General features: G+C 37.2%; 3 protein-coding genes across 11 annotated transcripts in view; 2 read left to right on the forward strand and 1 right to left on the reverse strand.

Moving 5' to 3' along the window:
- Window positions 1-1,797, forward strand: part of rapgef1a (Rap guanine nucleotide exchange factor (GEF) 1a) — a 30,661-nt gene extending 28,864 nt beyond the window's left edge. For all 4 annotated transcript variants that reach the window (XM_077224201.1, XM_077224200.1, XM_077224198.1 and 1 more), the window contains one exon: window positions 1-1,797. In XM_077224201.1, coding sequence (XP_077080316.1) covers window positions 1-151 — 151 coding nt within the window. In that variant the 3' untranslated portion in view covers window positions 152-1,797.
- anapc7 (anaphase promoting complex subunit 7) lies at window positions 1,797-10,028 on the forward strand. Of its 2 annotated transcripts, XR_013201180.1 has the most exons (12): window positions 2,201-2,408; window positions 2,946-3,135; window positions 3,847-3,966; window positions 4,102-4,213; window positions 4,306-4,459; window positions 5,060-5,202; window positions 5,286-5,403; window positions 5,642-5,838; window positions 6,746-6,970; window positions 7,450-7,600; window positions 7,675-7,982; window positions 8,262-10,028. XR_013201180.1 is itself a non-coding variant. In XM_077224213.1 (11 exons), exons 1-11 carry the CDS (start codon window positions 2,308-2,310, stop codon window positions 7,862-7,864), a joined length of 1,701 nt encoding a protein of 566 aa, XP_077080328.1. In that variant the 5' UTR covers window positions 1,797-2,307; the 3' UTR covers window positions 7,865-9,024. The 2 variants fall into 2 exon arrangements, 1 of the variants encoding a protein (XP_077080328.1); XM_077224213.1 differs by having other exon boundaries at window positions 1,797-2,408; window positions 7,675-9,024.
- atp2a2a (ATPase sarcoplasmic/endoplasmic reticulum Ca2+ transporting 2a) overlaps window positions 9,002-24,936 on the reverse strand; it is a 25,127-nt gene continuing 9,192 nt past the window's right edge. For 2 of the 5 annotated variants that reach the window (XM_077224204.1, XM_077224205.1), the window contains exons 7-22: window positions 20,738-20,818; window positions 20,572-20,657; window positions 19,612-20,076; window positions 18,266-18,354; window positions 18,036-18,138; window positions 16,999-17,130; window positions 16,797-16,916; window positions 16,490-16,708; window positions 15,118-15,453; window positions 14,079-14,299; window positions 13,799-14,001; window positions 13,556-13,641; window positions 12,780-12,913; window positions 12,569-12,686; window positions 11,060-11,180; window positions 9,002-9,615 (exon numbers count right to left, since the gene is read on the reverse strand). In XM_077224204.1, coding sequence (XP_077080319.1) covers window positions 9,602-9,615; window positions 11,060-11,180; window positions 12,569-12,686; window positions 12,780-12,913; window positions 13,556-13,641; window positions 13,799-14,001; window positions 14,079-14,299; window positions 15,118-15,453; window positions 16,490-16,708; window positions 16,797-16,916; window positions 16,999-17,130; window positions 18,036-18,138; window positions 18,266-18,354; window positions 19,612-20,076; window positions 20,572-20,657; window positions 20,738-20,818 — 2,528 coding nt within the window. In that variant the 3' untranslated portion in view covers window positions 9,002-9,601. Of the gene's footprint in view, window positions 9,616-9,909; window positions 11,181-12,568; window positions 12,687-12,779; window positions 12,914-13,555; window positions 13,642-13,798; window positions 14,002-14,078; window positions 14,300-15,117; window positions 15,454-16,489; window positions 16,709-16,796; window positions 16,917-16,998; window positions 17,131-18,035; window positions 18,139-18,265; window positions 18,355-19,611; window positions 20,077-20,571; window positions 20,658-20,737; window positions 20,819-24,936 lie in introns of those variants that run through there. The other 3 variants (XM_077224203.1, XM_077224202.1, XM_077224206.1) reach the window with 2 other exon arrangements.

Genomic DNA, 24,936 nt, shown 5'->3' on the forward strand with positions numbered 1-24,936 from the left:
GCATTATGACCTCAAACACAACGACGACATTGTCTCCTTCTTCAACGACTTCAGTGACCATCTAGCTGAGGAGGCATTGTGGGAGCTTTCTTTGAAGATCAAGCCTCGCAACATCACTCGCCGGAAAACAGAGCGAGAGGAAAAGACATAGCTCGCTCGGCTAGAAGAACAAACTGCTTTTAAAAGCCACCCTCCTCCGAAGTTGCAAGACACAGCAATCAGAAGTTACTGTAATGGCAGCTACAAGACTGAAAACGATACTGTATTTCTGTTACAGTTTACATAAACTTTTTTTTTAAATGATTAGATTTTATTTTGTAATTGCACTGCATCTGAACCTGTGTGTAAATTTGAAATGTGGAACAGTGCCGAGCGCAAAGACGGGAAACATGACTCTGATACATGGGATTATGGGGTTTGCGGTCGTAACCTGGGATTTACGGTAATATTCCGGTATGGTCTCCCCATCTGGATGTTTGCGGTGCAATCTGGACAAACAACTGCGACTCCAACTGCAAACTAATACCATGATGCCTCAACGGGCACTTTGGATGTTGAATTACCTTGAAGACTGATATTTTTATTTATTTATTTTGTATGTAACAAATGCACATAGAGACTCTTTAGATTTAGGGGGATTGCTGTGCGTTTAGCTGCTGGATTGAACAGCTTTAAGCATGTATGATAATAGGTCACGAAGAGGACACACAGCCAGAGTTATTAATAGCACTATCAGGAATTTGTTGCTTATTCTGCAAGATTAACAGTGTCTGCTTTAAAGCTTTTTTGGACTTTAGTTTCTGAATTCACTGAACTCACTAAAATTCTTCAAACAGGAGGATACCAATTTTAACGTGCATAGAGTTCAAATAAACTACATCGTCATATTCTGTTTATATAAAATTCATACTTCTCATTACAGTAATTTGAGGCCTATTTCAAATCAGTTGTCTTCCAATTACAATTAACTGCTAATAATCAGGGAAACTCGTTGTTTTGTTAAATCTGCTTGTTATTTATTTGTAAATGTATGTGCGTAGATTAACAATATGCTTTGTATTACAAGATCACTTGCAAAGGAAGCCTGGTTTGCCAGTGTGGTTGTTGCAAGAAAGATTTTTAGGAGTTGTGTTACAGCTGTATGTCTGGTACATTTAAATATTTTTCACTTTGCACACCAGTACGGTACAAAATAACCATATTTCTGTAGATCTCCGAGAGCCATTGCAGTGATCAAAGACCTACTATCAAGTGCTTGAAGCTGTTCATGTTCAAGTGGTGTCAATGTGATTTTATTTTATATAATGCAGTTTTCCTTTTGTTTTTTAAAAGGATTTTACATGGAAATTTGCAAAGAGATTTTACTCTGTTGTTGTGAGATGTGATCAAATGTGCACTTTGAAGTTGATTGTGGGAAAAAAAGATTAAAAGCTGTTAGGTAACAGTTTTTAAGTGGACATGCGTATGAGCCTGAACCCCTTCAACAACGCTTTCGGGGGGGAACCTGTACTTACCTGCAAATTGGACTGGATTTTGGTTTCAAAGTTCCAAAGACCCCAGACCACAATCATACTGTTTGAACATGATGATGATTCAGTTGCATATAAAATACAACTGACATGTACCTCTGTACACATGACCCTGTGAAACCTGGTAAAAATAATATACATATCATCAATGTCTTTGCTGTGTGTGTGTGGGATCCAGTTGTTCTGGTTAGGGGACAGCATAGAATAAAACAAAAAAAGCTGTGACAGTCATTAAAATCTGTGCGTGAATAAAGATAAGTTTTCATAATTTGTCATATATGTGAACAAACTTTTATTTAAAAAAACGCATTAGTGATTTTCAATTAGGGCCATAGAAAGATGTAACAAACAAAAGTTCAAACTATTCTCTAACGTGTAAGTAAGGAGAAATCACTTATCTTTTTTTTTTTTTACTTTATGCAGATTTTTTTGTGTCGTACCAGAGCCCGTCTTATTAGACATTCTCTGGTCGTACTGTGTTTCGTAAATGAATCACAATTAATATTATTTCCTATAATTATTTAGAAAGCAAATACTTTTCCCTTTTTAAACCGCCCCACCCCACAACAACAACAACAACAACAACAACATTTGCCAAGTTCGGACTCCGGAGACTTCTTTCAGTGAAAAATTTTCCCCTCCGACTTTTATTTTGAAATTGCATCATTTCCTTCCGTTTAAAAAACTCTTCTCTTCAGAACTGCTGCGTCTTCCGCTTTGTTGCTGCGCATCTGTTAATGCGAAATTTTCTTCCAGATCGAAAGATAACCGATTGAAGATGAATGTGATCGATCATGTGCGGGATATGGCAGCGGCTGGACTGCACTCTAATGTCCGGATCATCAGTAGTTTACTCCTGACCATGAGCACCAACAACCCGTGAGTAGCTTCAGCTTTTAGGATGTAAACAGATCTGGAAGCTGTCTGATTGTGAAGTGTGTGTCTGCCCAATAATGCCTTTAATATGTAACGTTTTATTATATTAGATGTGCAGTATGCTGAAACAAGCTCATACGAAGTAAAAAATAATAATGCATAATTTAAGACAGTAGTACAACAGTTCACCATGAAACCATAGTTTTCCTAAAATACTTTAGCTACTGCTGTCATTTCAAAAGATACGTTACCATAGTTTTAGGGCATGTTCTATAATAAATAAAAATGGGATCTCCTTTTAATTGTGTAATATTTTTGTCATTTTTTAAATATCTTTTTAACAGATCACAGTATTATTTTGGCAAAAAACTATTTGTATTGTCTTGGCACAATAACCCATGTCTTGTTTTGTCATTTAACACCCAATTCTCCACTGATAAAATCAAGTTGTCAATGTCTCACTGAAATGCATCATGGCAATGTGTGCCAGTTTTAAGAGACGAAGCAAAATTCATAGAAGTGTGTGTTTCTCTCTTTCAGGGAGCTGTTCTCACCATCTCAGAAGTACCAGCTGCTGGTATATCATGCTGATGCCATCTTCCATGATAAAGAGTACAGGAATGCAGCCTGTAAGTACAACATGGCTTTACAGCAGAAGAAAGTGCTCAGCAAAACATCTAAAGTCCGTCCCTCCAGCACAGGCGGCACCACATCTGCAGTACAGGCACAGGTGAGCTCAACCAGATATAACACCATGTACATTTTGAGCTCATTTTTCTAGCAGAATAATGTGTTTTAGGGCACTGAATGGCTTTTCTGAGGTAAATGTAACATTGCGTGACATGGCTGTTTTATTAACGTCTTTCTGCGTTTAAAACACTGTTTGGGCAATTACATGAGACATGATATGGATTTCGATAAGTTGTACTGTATCTGTCAACATACCTTCTGATGTTCATTCATTTCGTTCTATAACAAGCAGTAAAACGTGTATATTACACTACCGTTCAAAAGTTTGGTGTCAGTAAGATTAAATGATTTTTATAGAAGTCTATTATTCTCACCAAGACTGCTTTAATTTGATTTAAAAAATACAGTAAAACATGATATTGTGAAATATTGTTACATTTAATTATTTGATTGAGATTTTCAGCATCATTCCTCCAGTCCTCGGTGTCACATGATCCTTCAGAAAACATTCTAATATGTGGATTTGCTGCTCAAGAAACATTTCTGCCACTTAATATTTTTGGGGAAACGGTGATATTATTTTCAAGATTTTTCGATGAAAAGAAAGTTGAAAATAAGTGTATTCGCTGTGGTATTTAGGTGGAAATTATGGTTATCATGGTTTTTGTAATGGCTGCATTATTTCTAATGTTTATATCTGTTTAAATGAAGTTTTATTCTAGTTAACTAGCTCTGTGTTGATTAACTGCAGAACTTGCCATCAGAGATTGAAGTGAAATATAAAATCGCTGAGTGTTACACTATTCTGAAGCTGGATAAAGATGCCATATCAGTGCTGGATGGGATTCCTTCACGCCAGAGAACGCCAAAGGTGTGTTTTCACACTCGGTTATTTACTTTACAATTCTATGTGTTTGAATCTGACAAGCTAACATTATCATTAACATCTAAAAAATGAAATAAAATAAAAGAGCACATTGTTTAACTGTATGTGTTTCAATTACAGATCAACATGATGCTGGCGAATCTTTACAGAAAGGCCGGTCAGGAACGTTCAGCCGTTACGAGCTACAAGGAAGTGTTGAGACAGTGTCCTCTGGCTCTTGATGCCATTATTGGTCAGTAAGAATACAGCATCTTGTCCTTTCTTTGTCTTTAAAGTTCACTGTGAGTCCAACATTAAAGCATTCTCCTGTGTGATCCACTGCAGGGCTTCTGTCTCTGTCGGTGAAGGGGGCAGAGGTCGCCTCCATGACGATGGACGTGATTCAGAGCATCCCCAATCTTGATTGGCTGTCTGTCTGGATTAAAGCACATGCTTTCATACATGGAGGGGACAATCAGAGAGCGATCAACACTATCTGGTGAAGATTTGACACTGTGAATGAAAATAGGCTTTTCATGATTAAATCCACAATTTCAGTAAAGCAGATTTCTTAGCTGTTGCTCTGACATTTTTTGTAGAAATGTCTTTAAATAAATGTTTTATATATTTATTTTATTTATTCATTATCAAGTATAACAAATAATTTTTCTTAAATAACAATTGTGAGACTTATTTTTAGCCACCACTGTCATCAATCAGTCAATCAATATATTTACTATTATTATTGTTTATTAATATATTTGAGTTGACTTTTATTTTAAAATTTTTAGTTTTTGTCGTTTTTATTAATTCTTAAAAATATATTTTTATTTCGTTTTCGTTTTAGTAGTTGTTTTATTTCAGTTGGTTGCCAAAGTATGATTTTTGATTTTCATTAAAGTTTAAGATTTCATCTTTATTTCAATTAACCAAGATGATTTTTATTAGTTTTAGTTAATAACAATTGTTGTATTATATGTTGATTTTTAGATTTTCCGTGTGAAAATGTTTAGAAAGCAATAGCCCACCTCTGTAGAATTTGAGGTGTCTTTCCTGTCTTCAGCACAGCTTTTATTGACTTGTACGTCTCTCCTCACAGCTCTTTGGAGAAGAAGTCACTCTTGAGGGATAACGTGGATCTTTTAGTGACCCTGGCGGATGTGTACTTCAGGGCTGGAGACACCAAGAACTCCATCTTGAAGTTTGAGCAGGCGCAGATGCTTGACCCTTACCTGATCAAAGGTTATGTGGCCAACTATTAACCAATAGTTATATTGCCTGATGATTCTTGTTGGTCTGAATGAAAGTATCATGCTGTTTTGTAGGTATGGATGTATACGGCTATCTTATGGCCAGGGAGGGTCATCTAGAAGATGTGGAAGTTCTCGGAGGACGGCTGTTCAACATATCTGACCAGCATGCGGAGCCCTGGGTCATATCTGGGTGAGTTTGACCTTCTCCTAATAGGGCTTTTAACACTTTAAATAGTTAACGCTAGTTCATTCTAAACCCTGGATAGGGAGAATCCTGGGTTATCCTGCTTCACTTTTCACATTGCTCATAATTTACCCGAGGTTAACAGTTAATTCTGGGCATTCATAAACCGCCGTTTCACACAGTTCATTTCTTATACCTTGCATATTTGCAAAGAACTGTTTTCAAAAATTGTTGTTTTCCTCAGATGTCACAGTTTCTACAGTAAGCGCTACTCTCGCGCCCTGTATCTGGGAGCTAAAGCCATCCAGCTGAACAGCAACAGTGTGCAGGCGCTCCTCCTGAAGGGGGTTGCTCTGCGAAACATGGGCCGAGTGCAGGAAGCCATCATACACTTCAGAGAAGCCATGAGACTGGCGCCCTGTCGTCTGGACTGCTACGAAGGCAAGAAACATGTGTCCGCATGCTCCACTAAGTTGTCGTTTAGTTGGCTAGCTAATTTTTTTTCCATTTTGTTATATTTTTGGTGGCGATGCTTTAAAGGGGATGAATTAAGAGAAGCTAGTCCTCTGAGAGCATTTTATCATGCTTTAAAGTCAAAATGGAAAGACCATTTCTGTTCTCTAAATGCATGTTATTGATCTTGTTGTGAACAAGTCATCTTTGCAGTTTTTATATTCTTTTTTCAACTTTTGACCTCGTTATTTTCAATCAAAATGTCCCAACTTGATCCTCCAGTTAAATGAATTCTCTCTTGTGACGTATGCTGGACTTTTCCAATCCTTTAGTCCACCTAAACCCCGCCCCCTTCTTTAATCCGCAAAAAGCCCTGCCCTACACTTTTTCTTTTTTGATAATCGGTTTCACTCGGCTTCCTTTTCATCATGACTTTAAAGAGATAGTTTACCTAAAAATAAAATTCTGTCATTAATTACTCACCCTCATTTCGTTCCAAAACCATCAGACTTTCGTTCAACTTTAGAACACAAATGAAGATCTTTTTAATGAAACCTGAGACCATGAATTGAGCAGTTTAGTCCAAAATTTCCAGAGAGACACAATATATATAGACACTGTATATGATGAAAAGATTGAATTTAGGCTTTTAATCTTCTGCTGGACAATAAAGTCTTTATTCACACTTAAACATACATCAACTCTCACGTCAGTTGTGGTAAACAGAAGCTCAAGCATGCAGACTTTGATAAAATATTTCAGATACTTAACCTATATATTTGCTGAATCTCTGTTAGTTACTCTGTTGTGTTTTTTGATTTAGTATGTCCTATTTTTGAATGTTGTATAAAGGTTAGTTAGACAAAGCTGTTTAAGTTTTTGCCCATGTTTTCAGGTCTGATTGACTGCTACCTTGCGTCTAATGGTATCCGGGAGGCTATGGGAATGGCTAACAATATTTACAAGACGCTGGGAGCGAACGCCCAAACTCTCACCATCCTGGCCACAGTGTGTCTGGAAGATCCCATGACCCAGGAGAAAGCCAAGACTCTGCTGGACAAAGCCCTCGCTCAGCGGCCCGACTATATCAAAGCTGTCGTGAAGAAAGCAGAGCTCCTCAGTATGTCAAAACTGTGCTCATAACAACTTATTTTATTTTGATTTACTTATTATTATTATTATCATTTTCTCTTTATTAATTATTTGTATTGATTTTATATTATTAAATTATTTTTCTATTTCTTCTGAAATAGTTTCTATCAGTTATATTATTTATTATTGTATTAGTATTTATTTATATATATGATTTATATTTAATATTATAAAATATTAAATAAATATATATATTTGTGTGTGTGCATATATATATATATATATATATATATATAATATATACATACATAAATAATTAATAATAATTAATATTACATAAAATATATATATATATATATATACATAAATAATTAATATTAGATTTAAAAAATATATATTTTTTTATTATCTTTTTTTTATCTAATATTAATTATTATTAATTATAAATTATTGATCACTGATGTATTGGTGTATTGCTATGTAACACCTACTTCGTTTTCATTACAGATCGAGAACAGAAGTACGAGGAAGGAATAGCACTCTTACGAAACACTTTAGCCAATCAGAGTGACTGCGTGCTGCACAGAATGCTGGGGGATTTTCTCGTAGCTGTTAATGACTATCAGGAGGCCATGGACCAGTACAGTATAGCGCTAAGGTAGCGTCATTTCCTCTCTACTGTACTTAACCTGAAACTCTAGCTGAACTGATCGTTCTGTTCCTCCTCCGTAGCCTCGATCCAAATGACCAGAAGTCTCTGGAGGGCATGCAGAAGATGGAGAAGGAGGAAAGTCCCACAGACGCCACGGTGGAGCTGGACGGGGACGATATGGAGGGCAGCGGAGAGGAGGGAGACCTGGAGGGCAGCGACAGCGAGGCGGCACAGTGGGCCGATCAGGAACAGTGGTTCGGCATGCAGTGACCCTCAACTAAGAGACTCTTAAGAGCTTGAGCACTACAGACTTCAAAACATCCACACTTTTGCAGTTTGATGTGTTTGAACAGAGATATGCCATAATGCTCACTGTTGCCCTCTGATGGTGAGTCACAGACATTAATCCAAAATTTTTTTTTTGGTCCTCAGTTTTGTCATATCAAGAGATTAATTTTCAGAAAAAAACTGTATTGTCAGTATATAACTGGTCTCCGATGAGAATACAGCACAACTAAACTAACCAACACCAACATTACGACAAAGGAATGGGTGATCATATTTCAGCATACAATGCTGCCGGCATTTGTCTAAATGCACAATATTATTTTCTAACAATTTATTAACATTAATTAAACATCATGCTTCTCTTTTGTTGTTTGTACAGGACTAGTCAACTCTGCTGCTGGCCCCATTGTATTCATAAATGTGTCAAATCTGTAAATATTTTCCATGCTCTTTCAAGCCTTTTTTGGTTCCAGCATCAGTAAAAGTGATGATTGCTTCTGATGAAAATGCCTCAGGAAATGAGCCACAAAAAAAAAAAAAAAATCCTTTCCCAAGGACGTGTAGATAATCCTGTGCCCCCACCCCCCCCCCCAATCTGGTGAATGTCATGAAAATATGTCCAAGTCATATTTCAAACCAACATAAAAAAAAAATGTATTTATTTTTTGGGAGAAAATTAAGCCTATTACAAATTTGAGACAATTAAAAAATTTCACCCCATTTTTCATTACTGCAATGTCATTTTACATTGTTTACTGCTCAATGTTGATTTCCATTACAATAATGCAGTGATATCTTTAATAATCATTTTATTAGTGCAAATGCAGTTTTTGGTTTATTTTATGCAGTTCTTTTGGTTTTGCGGACATTTCTTGACAAGTTTTGTGAAATTTACCTGAGTATATAAGGGAGGCAATCATTAATTCAATTTCTGTAGCCTTATGTGCATTTTTTTGTTTGTCGTAATGTTTCTATATTGTGTAAATAAGCCTATTTTTAAATGTTTTGAAATTAAAATCATGGCATGAAAAAATGTGATATTCAATTTTAGTAAATAGAATACATCTTTTACTAATACAAAATAAATCAACCGTTGACACTGTAAAGAAACAGCAGTGCAACCATGTAATATCTTTTTATTAACCACAAGTCATTGTGATAATTACAACACTGATTCGGCAGCTCCCGCCCTCCAGTTGTCATGGGAACTGCTGTAAAAGACCATCTGTCTCTCAATGTCACACACACACACCGAACACCTGAAATGAGCATCGGCTTTAAAACATATTGCACATCCCTGCGCAAAGCAACAAGAACAATCATTTTTGGTTATTTTACATATCTCACAAAAGATTTAAGGGAAAAAACAATGCCTTTTTCCACTAATGGCATCTTTTTCTCTTCAAATTAAATATTGCAGTGCTATAGAAAAGTTTATCATAAGGGGACATGCACCATGAAAACTGCTGTAATGTTACATTTTAAGTGTTTTTTTATTTTTATTTCACTGGCTTCAGATCTGGGCTATCAGGTCTCAAATAAGCTGTTATTTTACCACTCATAATGTTTGAACTTTTTCCTAAACTAATGCAATTTTTTAAGTTTTAGCACAGATGACATGCAGGCCTAGAAAGATGTGTGGAGCTGCTCAAAACAACACATGCACTAAAGTCAAGAAAACCTCACAGGTTCTGCAAGGAATACAGAGAGCGGATTGGCTCAATCATCCCGAGCTGGAGAGAGAGAGAGAGAGAGAGAGAAAGACGTGAAAATAAGACATTTGATCAAAGAACTGAAATCTAAAAGACCGTATACACAAATGTCGTCATGCAACTGCAATCGTCATCAAATGTGATTAATTGCCTCTTCAAAACCGTTAAATGGAGTTCCTGTATAAATGTTTTCCAGGTAATTGTGTGTATTACATCAGTGAGCAGCACAAACAAACTCCAGGTTGTGATGGTGTATCATGAGTATTGCAGAATTTTGTGAGCAGTACACACTCTTATGCACACAGGACAACACAGTTAGTTTTAATACGTCGAATTTAATCATGCATGATGTCTGGTGATCACCTGCAGCAAGACACTTTTACAAGAGAACTGCTTTTTTTAAAATGGAAGAAATAAACAGGACCCCTAGTGAATAAGTTGTGCCATTTACAGTTAAAGAGGTCTTTATCCAGCAACACTAATTTACTAACATCAGGGGTTTTATCCCAGAATTCATCCTATATATTATAATACAAAAAAAAAGGATGATTTGTGCCCAGTTCATTTTCTCATATACCTAATATATACACATATACATTACAGTAAAAATAATTGATCTATAATATTATAATCTCTACACTGTCCCTATAAATACATCCAACACTTGATAAAGTAAACAGCTTCAGAGAATGTGTTCAAAAACACTAGCTGTTAAAAAAAAGTGTTTTAGAACAAGAGAACTGGTGCATTTGGCTAGTCTTCTATCAAGCAAAAATACAAAATGAAAGCAACCGACGGAACTGAGGTAGCTGCGATCTACTTAACACAGAGAGGAAATCATTTTGCTTCAAGCGAGGACAGGAAACTGAAATGAAATGGGTGACGTTACTGTAGAAAACATCTAAATTTAACTCAAATGCACATTCGTTCTTTTTGGCCCAGCGGATTCAAAAGGCTATAAAGACATCTCTGAGCTGTGAGCCAAAAATATCCGGAGCAATCTGATAAATATTTCATCTGCCTGTTTGAACATCCAAAAAAGGCCATAAAAGGGACCTGAGAAAATATACACCTTTAATAATAATAATTAAAAAAACACAAAATGTGCTTAAAAATGGAATGTAAAAAAGCAGAAAAAAAACATACTATTTTCTGACAGCAATATGCCATATATAAGGATAAACATTATATAAAAATTCAAACAAGGCTTGGATGCATGTGCAAATGTGAACAGGTAAATGTTGGTGGTTAATGTTGCTTTTGTGGTTATTTGGAGTCACGTGTTAGCTTGACGGCAGCTCTGGGATCAGTCAGGAGGACCAGAACAGCTGGGTTATGTTAGTGTCTGTGCCGTACAGCCACACCACTAGAGGGAGTGTCAGAGCTACAAAGGGCCAGGAGACACCCTCAGTGCATGCAGAGAGGGACCAGCCTCTCCTGTCGGGCTCCTGCTCCAGGTCTTTACCGGGCTCCAGGTAGTTCCTTGCCACGAATTTGAGCAGCTCGTCCAGGAGGATGACGGGCAATGAGATCTTCAGCACCATCATCCACTGGGTCACGTTCAGAGGGGTGATCTGGAAGATGACCTGTGGAGCAAACAAAAGCATGGAATCAAACTTTTCACAGACAACAGCCAGTAGAACTGTAGGGCAGAACAAATAGCTCAAATAAATAATGTTTAATGATTCAACAAAACAGTGATTTAAACTGCAATATCATCTCATATTGCTGCTGCTTAAATATTAAAGCTTAAAAGGAACCAAACCCAGACACTGAAACCAGACCAAAAACATTTCAGGTACAACCATCATTTTCAATAGGGTCTCACTCCTCTATTAACTCTTTTACTTTTTACCTCTATTACTTTCCATCCACCTACGGTATTTATATGCTTATTTGAGGATATCACATAAAAAATTTAAAATAAACGCTGAATGGTATGGAAGCTTCTTTCCGCCACTGAATAAAAAATAAAAAGGTAATTAAGTCAGAATTGCATGATTTAAACTCACAATTGCAAGAAAAAGTCAGTATCAAGCATTTAGGCTACTCCTCAAAGTGAAAGTGCAAACATTATTTAAATCACCATATCACGTTTAGTTTTAGTAGTTTATTTTATAAGAATAAACCATCTAAAACTCTTTGAATATGTATAGTGCACTAATAGAGATAGAGGCGGGACACAGTAAGCACCGGGAGAGTCTGTCATCCAACGAATGCCTGCATTGAAAGTGCGAGTACTGTGTTTTAGTGGCATTAAACTACTATATATATAATGTTAAATATAATGTATAATAATTTGAATGTCATTGTTACACATTACATGCATTTATAAATTATGCATAATTACATGCAATTAACCCTAAACAACTCAGTTATTTAAGGTGTCAGTATTAGTGTAATTATACATTTAACCTAATTTTATTTTAATAATAATCAAGTAAAATAAAAATAGTTAAAGAGAAAAAAGTGAGAACGCAAACTGGGTCTACATTCAGAGATTATGGGGTTGTTTACACGACACCATTTTCAACTAAAAACCCAAACTTTGAATGCGTTTTGGGTGCTTGAAAACGCAAACTATTGAAAACGGCTTTAAAAGTGCAAGTTTTTCAAAACGGTCTCCGCGAATCTCTGAAGACGAGGACGTCATGCACACGCGGATTACATGTTCAGTCTATAGTGTTTCATTGCCATCTAATGGCCTGGCAGAAGAATACAGGTTTTTTAATAGTTTTGGCTGATCCGTATGAATGGAGATCGTTTTGACAATGTCTGTGCGCGGAAAACAAAGGAAAAACTCCGTTTTAAGCATATTGTTGTCATGTAAACATACCCTAAATTAGACTGCTGAAACAAACCATTATGGATCTAATCCTAATCTGGGCCCCAAGATGACTTTTGATATATACTCTTGTACAGTGGGCACTTAATAATCTGTAAATGTTAAGATAAATCAGGATGGTTTCTGTACCGGCAGGGGCTCCACATGGAGGATGAGGAAATGCAGAGACATGGAGAGACAGATGGCTCCCAGCAGCCAGACGTTCTCCCAGGGAGGCATGCGCAGCAGAGACTGGTTCTCTGACAGACTGCAGGAGGGAGGAGGAGGATACCTTTATTTGGATTCAAATCTCATTTTTAAACCAATGTCACAAATGAGTCTGGATGTTATGAGGACTGACCTGTTGAGGGCGTTACACATCTCGATGGTGACCAGCACAGACAGGGCCATGGTCATGGGGTAGGGAGACTCAAACACGTGGCACTCCAGGTCCTGGAAGTCAGGATTATCAGGAGAACATTGCAGGAAATGACTCTGAGAAAAAGAGAGAGTGCAAAAGAGAGAGAGAGAGAGTTAGAACATACAGACAAAGTAGTGGTGACTAACAAAATAAAACAATAATGGTGACAGAAAATTATTATTTGATGTAATAATTACATTAAATACCAAACAAATAAATAAATATTTAAAATGTAATAAAATATATATCATTTTTTATTTAAATTACACAGGATAATGTGAGAGTGGAGACTGGAGTAATGGCTGCTGAAATTTTAGCTTTGGCATGACAAAAGTAAATTACATTTAAAAATATTATTTTAGTTATTTTTAATTGTAATAATATTTCACAATATTAGACTTTTTGATCAAAGAAATGCAGTTTTCTTGAGCATGAGTGACATCTTCTAAAATATAAAACTTACCCCCCCCCCCCCCCCCCCAAAACAATTGTATATCTTTTTTTACAATTATAATTAGTTTGTGTATTTATATAAAAAAATAAAATAAATAGGAGTCAAATAAATTGTGCTGCAATCAGTTGAATGTCAATTCATGAAGACATTCAGGGGGGAAAAATTCAGATAATTCGACATCAGTCTAGTAGCATTCATTTTACATGTTATTGTATCAGATTTAGTTACATACATCACTTTAGTTCAAAACAGAGATATATACCAGCTGGTAAAGTGAGATCATTGGACCATCATCAGCAACTACGAACCACCAGCCTGCAGCTCCTACAGTCGCAGCACCCACATAACCTGAGAAACATCAGTTAATACAACAGTTAACAGACCAGCAATAATTGATACTTTAGCAGATGCCAAGCTAGACATATTTACAGAAGCACTATTCTCTTGAATTATAAATGATCTTATAGTCCAATCAAAGGATGCACTGGTCATGTTTGTGACTCACAGCCAATGGCTAGGTATCTGAAAAAGAGCCATCCAGAGATGAGAGGCTCCTTGGCGCTGCGGGGGGGCTTGTTCATGATGTCCAGGTCAGGGGGGTTGAAGCCCAGAGCGGTGGCGGGCAGACCGTCAGTCACCAGATTCACCCATAGCAGCTGGACGGGGATCAGGGCCTCAGGGAACCCCAGTGCAGCGGTGAGGAAGATACTGAGGAGGAGTCATTCAAATCAGCAACACATACAACAAACCTAAAACACCCACTGGCAGATGAAAGACGGACTGACCAGACGACCTCGCCCACGTTGGAGGAGATGAGATAACGGATGAACTGCTTCATGTTGTTGTAGATCGCTCTACCTTCCTCAACGGCGGCCACAATGGTGGCAAAGTTGTCATCAGCGAGGACCATCTCTGAGGCTGACTTGGCCACAGCAGTGCCAGAGCCCATGGCGATGCCAATCTCTGCCTTCTTTAGAGCGGGGGCATCGTTCACGCCATCTCCTGTCTGCAAAGACACAACCGTTTAGTCAACAATCACAGTTGAGCTAAATCCAGAGGTGGACAAAGTACACTTCCTTACTTGGGTGAAAGCACAGGTACTACTGGTCAAATATTACTCTGTTACAAGTAAAAGTTGTAAAGACCGATTTTTACTCAAGTAAAAGTACAGAAGTACTTGTTTTTAAAAGTACTTAAGTATCAAAAGCAAAAAGTAAATGCATTGTTTTAATATTGTTGCATTATTGTATGTAATACTTACAGTACATTATGCCTCTGAATCTACGCCTGCCTACCCACCCTCATATCAATATCAAATTTATTTCTAGAACACCGTTCCAGTCGTGGGATTGAATAAGTGCACTCAATAATGTCCACAATGGTTTCGGACACCCAAATGGCTGTTCCCTCAAATAGTGCCCGAGTTTTTTTGCTTTTAGTATGAATATGTTAGCCTTACTGTTATCTATAAGCTAATGTCGGGTTCGACAATATTTTCCAACCAAAATCCAACGTCTGAATGACGTTGGATCTTGACGTCAATCTGACGTCGGGTTCTGACGTCAACGCGAATTTCATTTCTAACCAAAATCATCTCCTGACAGACGCTATTACTCAAGGACCTTGACAGAATTGTAGAGGAGTAAAAAGTACGGTGTTTGTCTTTCAAATGTAGTGAAGTTAAAGTAAAAAGTTTCCCAAAAAAATAATACTCAAGTACAGATACTCAAAAAGTTTACTTCGTAACAAAGTACATTTACTTGAGCACTGTACCTGTCCACCTCTGGCTAAATCACTATCCATTATCATCATATGGCCACATACCATTGCAGTGATCTCGTCAAAGCCCTGCAGGAACTCCACAATCTTGGACTTGTGTGAAGGCTCGACACGTGCGAAGCAACGAGCATTAATGACCGCCTCGCGCTGGGCGTGGGGTGAAAGGTCGTCGAATTCACGGCCTGTGAAAGCCATGCGGTCGACGTCATCATCCTCTGAGAAGATGCCGATGCGTCTGCAGATGGCCACGGCCGTGCCCTTGTTGTCCCCGGTGATCATGATGACCCGGATGCCAGCGTGGCGGCAGAGCTTGATGGAAGCGGCCACTTCTGTACGAGGAGGATCCAGCATGCCCACGCAGCCCACAAAGGTCAGATCAGACTGGCAGACGGAGAGGACAGGCAAGTTTAGAAAAACTTAGGCTAAACTGTTAAACCTCATCAAATGTGGTCTTTTCTGGTTTCCACTTCATTAGCTAGATTGATGGATGCTTTGAGATAGCTAGCTAGACATAAAGATGCTTTATTAGATACTGTGGCTAAATATGTCATTAGAGAGCAAACTAGCTAGATAAATAAACACTTTATTAGCCAGTTACCCAGTTGGATAAATTATTTATTAGATGGTAAGCTATATAAATAAAATATTTATGTTAGTACTATACAAGTTAGTAGTTACTAGCCAGTTAAATACTTTTAGACCGCTAACTAGGTAGATGTCACTTTATTAAACAGCGAACTAGCTAAATGGACAAATATTTTCATAAGATAAAATGTTTAATAAGCAAGCAAGCATGACAATGATACTTCATTAGATAGCTAGATATATTACGAGATAGCTAGATGGTTAAATTATGTTATTAATAAACAATTTTGCATCCTAGTTACAGTAACTTTCTAGACAGCTAGATGGATTATCACTATTAGATGGATTAAAACCAACTTGATGGATTAAAACCTTAGATAGATTTAACAAATATTTAATATGATAAATAGGAAGTTAGAATAAGAATACTTTATAAGAGAGCTAGATGTTACTAGATAGCTAGACAGGTAAATACTTAAATAGCTAACTAGCTAGATGGAAAATGGTTTATTAGAAACCAGCTAGATGAATGATTTATGATGTAGCAAGCTGCCAAGAAGCAAAGATTTGATTTATTAAATAGCTAGAGTAGATACGTTACCAGATAGCTTGATGGATAAATGATTTATTAGGTAGCTAGCAAGGTTCAAAGACATTTATATAAGAGAGCTAGATGTTACTAAATAGCTATCTAATAATATATGGATAAATAAGATAGTAAACAAGCTAGTGGTACAAAGATACTTTATTAGATACTAAAGAGCCATCTAGATGGATAACCACTATGTCAGTATGACACACAGACTAGTAAAGTACAGTGTAACTCAGTCACCTCATAATCTGCAAATCTGGCTGTCTCTGACAGGATCATCTCCTCTTTCTTCAGAGGAGTATCACGGGTGGCCAGCGCCAGGCAGCGCAGGGTATCCCGGCCAGTGCCGTACTCTCTGATCACAGACATGATCTTATCCTTGATGCCTTGAGTCATGGGAACCCTAGATCCACCCACACGCACATACGTGCACCTATCGATCACTCCCTCTGGGGCTCCCTGAGGAAGACACTCTAGTTTAACAATGTGATCAAAACATCAGCAGTACAATGACTCAATATATAACAAACCAGTATCCGGTTTGCACCTTGACAAACATCTTAGAAGAAGAGGATTTGGCCTTGCTAGGGGAACAGTACACAGACATGGACTTCCTGTCTCTGGAGAACTCCAGGGTGAACTCCTTCTTCATCAGCTGCTTGATCACCTACACATACAGACATAGAGTTAGCAAATCATGATTAAACAAGTACAGGCATTATTATTTACTAGTAATCAGAAATATTTACTGAGTTGCAGGCATTGGCTCTGTCGATCTTAGACAGGCTCCTGACGTCAGTGTCAAAAACGTTCATCTTTTCCACTAGGCAGGTCAGAGCTGTCTCCGTGGCCTCTCCAACCTTCTCAAAAACGCCTTTAGCCTGAAACAATTGCATTTATGAAGGTACATCCTCCATGATTTGAACTGACCTTCTCACAAAGCTTTTCAGAGTGCCTGTTCTACTGCTGGCAAACATGGTTAGATATACAATCCAATTATCCAAGAAATGATTGAAAATATTATATAAAACACACACACACACACTCACACAGCTGTTCAAACGGTTGGGATCGGTAGTTTATTTTTATGTTTTTAATGTTGAAAACAGCTGTGTACTGTTTTTTTACAGTATTCTTAGATGAATAGAAAGTTTAAAATATCAGCATTTGAAATAGTAAAGACATTTATAATGTTACAAAATATTCAGTCATTTTTGGTCCTTTTAATATATCCTTGCTGAATAAAATTATTAATTTCTTTTTTTTAATTCTTACCGACCCCAAACTTTTGAACAGAAGTGTATAATGTTACATAAACTGTCTATTTTAGATGGTGTTTTGTTTTCTTTGTTTTCATCAAAGAATCCTAAAAAAAAATTCACTCAACTGTTTGCAACATTGATAATAATAACAAATGTTTCTTAAGCAGCAAATCAGCATATTAGACTGATTTCTGAAGGATCATGTGACACTAAAGACTGTCTAAGATTACCAAAGTAATGATGCTGAAAATTCAGCTTTGCATCACAGGAAAAAGTTACATTATAATATATTCAAATAGAGAACAGTCATTTTGAATTGTAATAATATTTCTTTCTTTTTTATATATATAAAAAAACGTATATCAATGATTATTTCATATATCATACATATAATTTAATCCATTAAGTACACTTATTTGTCTGGAGTTTTGGAATAATTTTTTCATAAAAGTGTGTAAATTGTGATATTTCTGAGAATTTTACTTCTATCTTCCACCTTAAGAAAGGACAATAAGTAAGCCTACCTCATTGAAATCCAGGGAGGAATCATTGCACAAGGCACAGATGGTCGCCAGCTCCACCAACCCATCATACTGGGAGCTCTTCACTATTCGGTTATCAAGGCATCTGAGTAACCAAACAGAATGATGAATAAAATGCCTACTAAACAGAAGCTGACAAAAATGTGAAATCATGAGCATCAGTTTGACTGCAGTACTACAAGTACATATCAGAGCAGAGACAGAAAACTCACACGTCTCCTTCAGGAGCATATGTGGAGCCAGAGATGGTGAATTCACTCAGTGAGCATTTCTCCCCCTCTGCCTTGTCCATGATGAACATCTGAAACACAGATACATGTTAGGAACAGTTTTATCATTTATATACCACCTCATACTCATGTTATTCCAAACCTGTATATTAATATAACAATTCTCATTTGTGGGTGAACCTTTATGATACTATTTTCATTTCACTGCTGTCCATCTAAAAGGAATTTGTTGAAAAGTTTACTGATGTTAAAGCTGACTATGTTAACATCTGATGAAGAAAACAATTCGGACACTACAGCCATCCATCATCGAGCTTATTCTTGCATTTCTGCCGAGCGAGCAGCTCAGTCCTTTTACAGATCTCTATCATTGATGTTCTCGAAGCTGGACCAAACACTTCATTTCCAGAGAACGACTGAGGATTTTTAAAAGTCCAAATATACCAATTCAGAATAAAAAGATATCCTGAACGAGTACTGTGGGAGAAATGCAGGAGGACTAAGATGGAGTGCAATTACCATGGGTTTTCAACGATTTGTAGTGTGAAGCATTTATAAACCTGTTGCCAACCCAGGAGAAGATTTAAGCGCTTCAGTAGTAATGTTTTTTCTCTTGTTTAATATTTTTAGTTAAAAATAATAATTATTATTTTTTATCTTGATATATAAATCACCATTATTTTTCCCAAATTGAACAGCCCCAAATAAAATCACAGTAGACATGGAGCTCTTTAAAAAAAAAAATTAAAGCACAAAAAATTAGCTATTAAGATTATTTTTAGATCTGTGAAATGCAAGAACAATCTTTAAGGCCCCATTTAATACTTGACTTTTAGTCCATGTTTATGTCTAGTCATTTTTTGCAGATATATGCAACAAATTTACAATCTTTTTTTTCCAGACTTAAGGCTGGTTCACACATAACATGTTTTTGCTGTTAAAACACGAGACGCAGGTCAGTGTCATGAAAAAAAGCCAAATCTAGAAATGCGTTTTTAAACGTTGGAACTTCTTTTAACTTGAGTGTCGCATTTTTAGAACGGTTAAAGATCTTCGTCTAGCGCGTTTACATTGCGCTACTCCTCCAGTGTTTTTCAGTGGAATGGAAAAACGCGTTCTGTGTAAATACGGCCCCTTAGGGTTGTATACACATTAAACAAGTAGCAAATCATGTAAACTGAAGGCAACTGGCCTTCTGCCACAACATGCTGTTTCAAATATGTCAACAGCACTCCTCAAGCTCAAAACTACACCAGTCAAGCCATTTCATGGAGTTATTACTTTTGTACGAAGCCTAGGATGACTAAACTGCTAAAGGATGAGCTCACCCTGCAGACAGACATCTGGTTGGTGGTGAGGGTGCCAGTCTTGTCAGAGCAGATGACGGAGGTGCAACCCAGCGTCTCCACGGAGGGCAGAGAGCGGACGATGGCGTTTTTCTTGGCCATACGGCGGGTGCCGAGAGCCAGGCAGGTGGTGATGACAGCAGGAAGACCTTCTGGGATGGCAGCCACAGCCAGAGCGACAGCAATCTTGAAGTAGTAAACGGCGCCACGGATCCAGGAGCCGCCATGGACGGGGTCGTTGAAGTGGCCAATGTTGATGATCCACACGGCGATGCAGATCAGGGTGATGACCTTGGAGAGCTGCTCGCCAAACTCATCCAGCTTCTGCTGCAAGGGGGTCCTCTCCTGCTCGGTGGAGGCCATTTCATCACGGATTTTACCAATCTCTGTGTTTACGCCTGTGGCCACCACCACACCCACGGCTCTGCCGGCAGCAATGTTGGTTCCCTGGAATGAACAAGAAGATATATTTCGTTTGGAACAAAAAAGAATGAAGAGTGTACTAAAGCTGAGTCTGGTTTCTCCCAAGGTTTTTTTTCTCCATTTCTGCTGATGGCGTTTGGCTTCCTTGCCGCTGACGCCTTTTGGCTTGCTTAGTTTGGGTCACTTAATATTCTTCAATATTATTGACTTGAATGCAATGACACTATTGGACGACATAACGTTTTTCTCCAGAGCTGCTTTATAGATTAAAGTCATTCCAAAATTGATTAACTTTGTTGAACCAAACTGAGTCCACAAAGAACTGATTTCAACTGAATAATGACTGTTTACTAATGTCTTTTTAGAGCTGCTTTACAGCAGAATTGCATTCTGTTTGCATCACTGAATCATGTTCCTGTGTATCACTGTAAAACTTGGAAACAATCTGTATTGTATAAAGCACTTTCAATAAAGGTGACTTGACTAGACTAAAGGTCAGCTGAAGTCCAATTTTCTTACCGAGAACAACATGTTCTTCTTGTCCTGGTTGACGGCACGGGGATCCGGCACAGGGTCGGTGTGCTTAATGACAGAGACAGACTCACCTGTAAGGTGAGAGAAATAAGAGTAAAACCCACAGCTAAAATAAATGATACACCAACAAATGATCAAAACACTTGGTTACCTGTCAGGATAGACTGGTCCACTCTGAGTGTGGTGGACTTAATAGCAGAGAGACGGATATCGGCAGGTACCTTGTCACCCACTAGATAAAAAAAAAAATTGAAACAATAAGATATTTAGAATATATTAAATCATCAGAAAACAGATACATTCACAGTTTAAAAAAAAAACTTTCTCGCTCTTCCTTACATAAAATTATAGAATATAACTTGCAAGTCAATGTTTGTTTTGTTTTTTTAACCACATGACTGTCATTTTAAGGACAAAAACTGTTGAAATGTGTTTCCAAATACTTTATCTTGTTTTGTCTTTTACAGAAGACAAAGTCTTACAGGTTTGGAACAACATGAAGGTGAGTAAATGACAATTTTCATTTTTGGGTTAAAACTAAATAAGCACATACATTATAGGTTAGCAATCATAAACCTCTTTGCAACTTAGCTGGGCTAATTTAACAGTCCTTAATGTGTAAAATATGTAAAGTTATGCATTATGAAGGTAGGCTACTGCAGACAGTTCCAACTTCCACATTGCAACAGAAAAATGGTTTCCAAATCAACAGTGTTTCTTCTATGGTCAAACTAAGCATCTAAGCTATGTGCATTTCAGATGCAGTCTCCTAACTGCATGTTTTATCCACACATTGCATCATTGCAAGTGTCAGAACACAGTGTTCAGAAAGCATAACATTAAATGTTTTCGGAAATCTCCTGACTAATAAAAAAATCTTGGCAAGATGAACCCAAATCAAATTATCATCTTTAATCAAACCCACTAGTCCCTTGTGCACAATCATGAAATAACTTAAAGGACTTAAAAAGGGAACCAAAGAAAGAGTGAGAGAGAGAGAGAGAGACCGAGAGAGAGAGAGCGTGCTCACCCATCAAGAACAAAACAGACATGCAAGCTTCATCTGCGCCCTTGAGGGTGAGAGAAGAAAATAGCATGGAGAGGAACAATGCTCCACGCCAAAAATGGGAAAACTATTCAGATATGTTCGCCGATGCACTGATCAGGTTTAAATATGACAGCAGCTGCCCCTGCGCTCAATAGGAAGAGTAAAGAGTAACAACCTCCAAGCTGTCAATCAACTGTAACAACCTCAATGTATTCATTACTTATAACAATGGTGTTCAAGAGCAGCTTTGAGGAGCATGTTTGTAATATGCTTCCTTAGGCCACACTTGGAGGGATACATTTTTAAAATGTTTCTTTGCTGAACTGCTCATTTTAAACATTAACATGTCTTTCAGAGAAAGTCTGGGGAATTTGCCCAGCCATTATGTGCAGCGTAGCAGCATAAAAAAAAGACAGGGCATGACAACAATGGATGCTGTGTGGCCTTGGCACTGGTCATCAGACATGTGCGTGCAATAGGATCTTCGCTGTGGATTAACGGGCTGTCCTTTTGCCACGATCTGTGAGGCGCTACACGGCAAGGTCGTACACACGGGGCAGTGACGGCTTTTCTCAGAAAGACTTAATGGAGCTCAATTGCAACTTCAGCCACCTAAATAGAGAACGAATGTACACAATGAGGTCCAGTTCCCAGAAGGTCACCCAGCATTGTTCACTGGTAACAAGAAAACAAACTCAGCCAACATTTCTAGTAAGAATGAGGTTTTGATCATTGAAGAATTGATCATGAGGCTGAGGTCTGATGGACAACCATGATTTGGAGGTCAAGTGCAGATGTTGTTACAGATGATGTTACACCAACACAGTTCAAATGTTGGTGTAATGCAACCAGGGTTGGGTAAAAGTCAGAATTTAATAATTGGCTGCTTTAAAACTCCCAACTGGCCATACAGCATAAATTGAATTAGAATTGCAATTAAAGAAAGAGGAATATACTGAATTGCAATTCAACAAAATTATGAATCATGATGAAATCATGAAAAGCACATTTTGACCTCCAAAATTGACTCCAATGTTACTCGACCCTAAATAGAACCACTAAATTGGCCAATTATCTATTAATTAAACAATTTAAAAGAAAGACAAATCCTTTCCAAATACAGATTAAGTGACCCTGATCTAGAACTAGACTGAGGAAGACCTAGACAAACATGGACAGACAGAACAGAGGATCTGTAGACACTGTGATCAACAGCAAATAGAGGACGAGAAACACTTTCTACTCATCTGTACTAAATATATCCATGTAAGGGAATCAATGTTTCAAATCTGGGCAGAAAAGTTTCTATCACTCATTGAACTTAGTGATACTGAGAAAATGCCCTTCATACTTGAAGATGATCGCATAGACGCACTAGCTGCAAAATATGTGTTAGCCATTCACAATGTCAGAGAAGGTTAACTCCTTAGAGACCTGCTTTATTTAATCATTTTTTAAGATGGATAATATTTATTAAACTATGCTACATATGACATGATTTATACATGTATCGTTTGTTTGTTTTACTATTTATATATAGTGTTTGGAATGCTTTGGAAACATTGTGATACACAGTCAATGCCAATAATGCTCATTTGAAATTGGAAAATTGAAATTTCAACAGTTAATGCATTCTAAGAAATAAAGTTAATTTGTTGAATATAGATAAAAGAAATTAAATAATTACATAACAGCATTTGTATTCCCTGCAGAATGAATAGTATTGCTGCTAGATCTAGTGAAAAGCATTCAAATTGACCCAGCGCATAATTCTGTTATAAACCATATCAGATCAAATATTGCTGACGTGGAAACCAGGAGAAACATTATGCTATGAACAAGTTATAGAAGGCTTTTCTGTCCACAAATCACAAACATTCACCATGTATTTAATGTAGTAACGCAAACCATAACCATGATGATATTGTGGCAGGAATAGTAAAAAAAGAAAAAATTATTTCAGGTTTCATACAACCTTTTAAGAATGAAATTCAAGCACTTTAAGGACTCTGAAACGCTTCAGACACCTTTTTCCAGCACTTCAAAGCTCTAAATATTATCCAATTTAAATGTTATTTTTAATGTGATGACCAAAAACATTATTTGTTCAAAGACCGTTCCCATTTGTAAAACTAAAAGTTTCAAGATGTAGGAAAACTAACACTTGGTGGCAAACAAACACCTAAAATAAAATAAAAAAAGACTAAAGAATTACCACTATAACCAGTAGATGGCAGCAGAGGAGCACTTAGCCATTTCCACTCCCTAATATTTTTTTCACGTTTTGCTTTTGAATGTATATTTAGACATTATGAAATCAACTCAATTTTTATAAAGCACATTCAACACCACAATGTCAAGCCAAGGTGCTGTACAGAAAAAGAAAGAAAGAAAAAAAACATACCAAACAAACACAAGTAACAGATTACAAGACATTTTCAAACGCTAAAAGAAATAAATGAGCTGTTAGCACACTCTGAAATACATTAAGTGTAGGGGATGTTTTTAAGGACAAAGAAAGCTTATTCCAGAGCCTTGGAGCGGCTACAGAAAAGAAGAGGAACAGAGGAACCATAAGATGTAGCTGATAATTTGAGGAGACCTATTAGATTGATACCAAATTATTAAATTAGAAACATACTCTGGTTATAGGCCTTGCAAATCTTTGAAAACATATATGATTCAGAATTTATTACAAAGTGCCACCTATTGTAAAAAAAAAAAAAAAAAAACACCATCAAATATCACTTAAAAAAGAAATCAATTTGCCAAAGTTTGGCACTTTTTGTACTGAACTATGAAGTGTCACAAAATCCCATGAAAAACAACAAAAAAAAATTTCAAATTGCAACTGAAGTACCCAGAAAGCAAGTAAAGAGCGCTCCTTTTATAATCACTGAAGTTGTAGGTCAGTTCAGTATGATACTATAAATCAGGTGCTGGACTGGTGCCAGCATTTGTAGAACTTAGGCTACGTTCACACTCTCATTCCCAAATAGTATATCATTCCCAAGCACATCCAATTGGAATTTCGATCTTAAATTATTGACATCCAGATTGCAACTTTTCAGATCCAATTTGTGTGCCCGTGGCATGCCGCTCTTTCGTTTTCCGGAATATCTGCATTGGTTTCTCTGGCTATGTTGTTGTGTTGGTAGGTGCCAAAACAACAACCACCACCACAACATGGAGTGGTTTGCAATACAGATGTTGTCTTATTCACAACATGACAATATGTATCCGCTGCGCTTGACTGCAGCGGCAGAAACCGAGGCTGGTAAGCGTGGCTTTATTCCAAGCTG

This window comes from Siphateles boraxobius, unplaced genomic scaffold (genome assembly GCF_051911475.1).
Source record: "Siphateles boraxobius isolate OS27281-9 unplaced genomic scaffold, OSU_SipBor_1 9, whole genome shotgun sequence".
Taxonomy (NCBI): domain Eukaryota; kingdom Metazoa; phylum Chordata; class Actinopteri; order Cypriniformes; family Leuciscidae; genus Siphateles; species Siphateles boraxobius.

Excerpts from the sequence above, each read along its gene's own strand:
- anapc7 (XM_077224213.1), top strand. The coding sequence starts at position 2,308 with ATGAATGTGATCGATCATGTGCGGGATATGGCAGCGGCTGGACTGCAC. Across the intron at positions 3,136-3,846 it reads CATCTGCAGTACAGGCACAG|AACTTGCCATCAGAGATTGA; the intron begins GTGAGCTCAACC and ends GATTAACTGCAG. Across the intron at positions 4,460-5,059 it reads AGAGCGATCAACACTATCTG|CTCTTTGGAGAAGAAGTCAC; the intron begins GTGAAGATTTGA and ends CTCTCCTCACAG.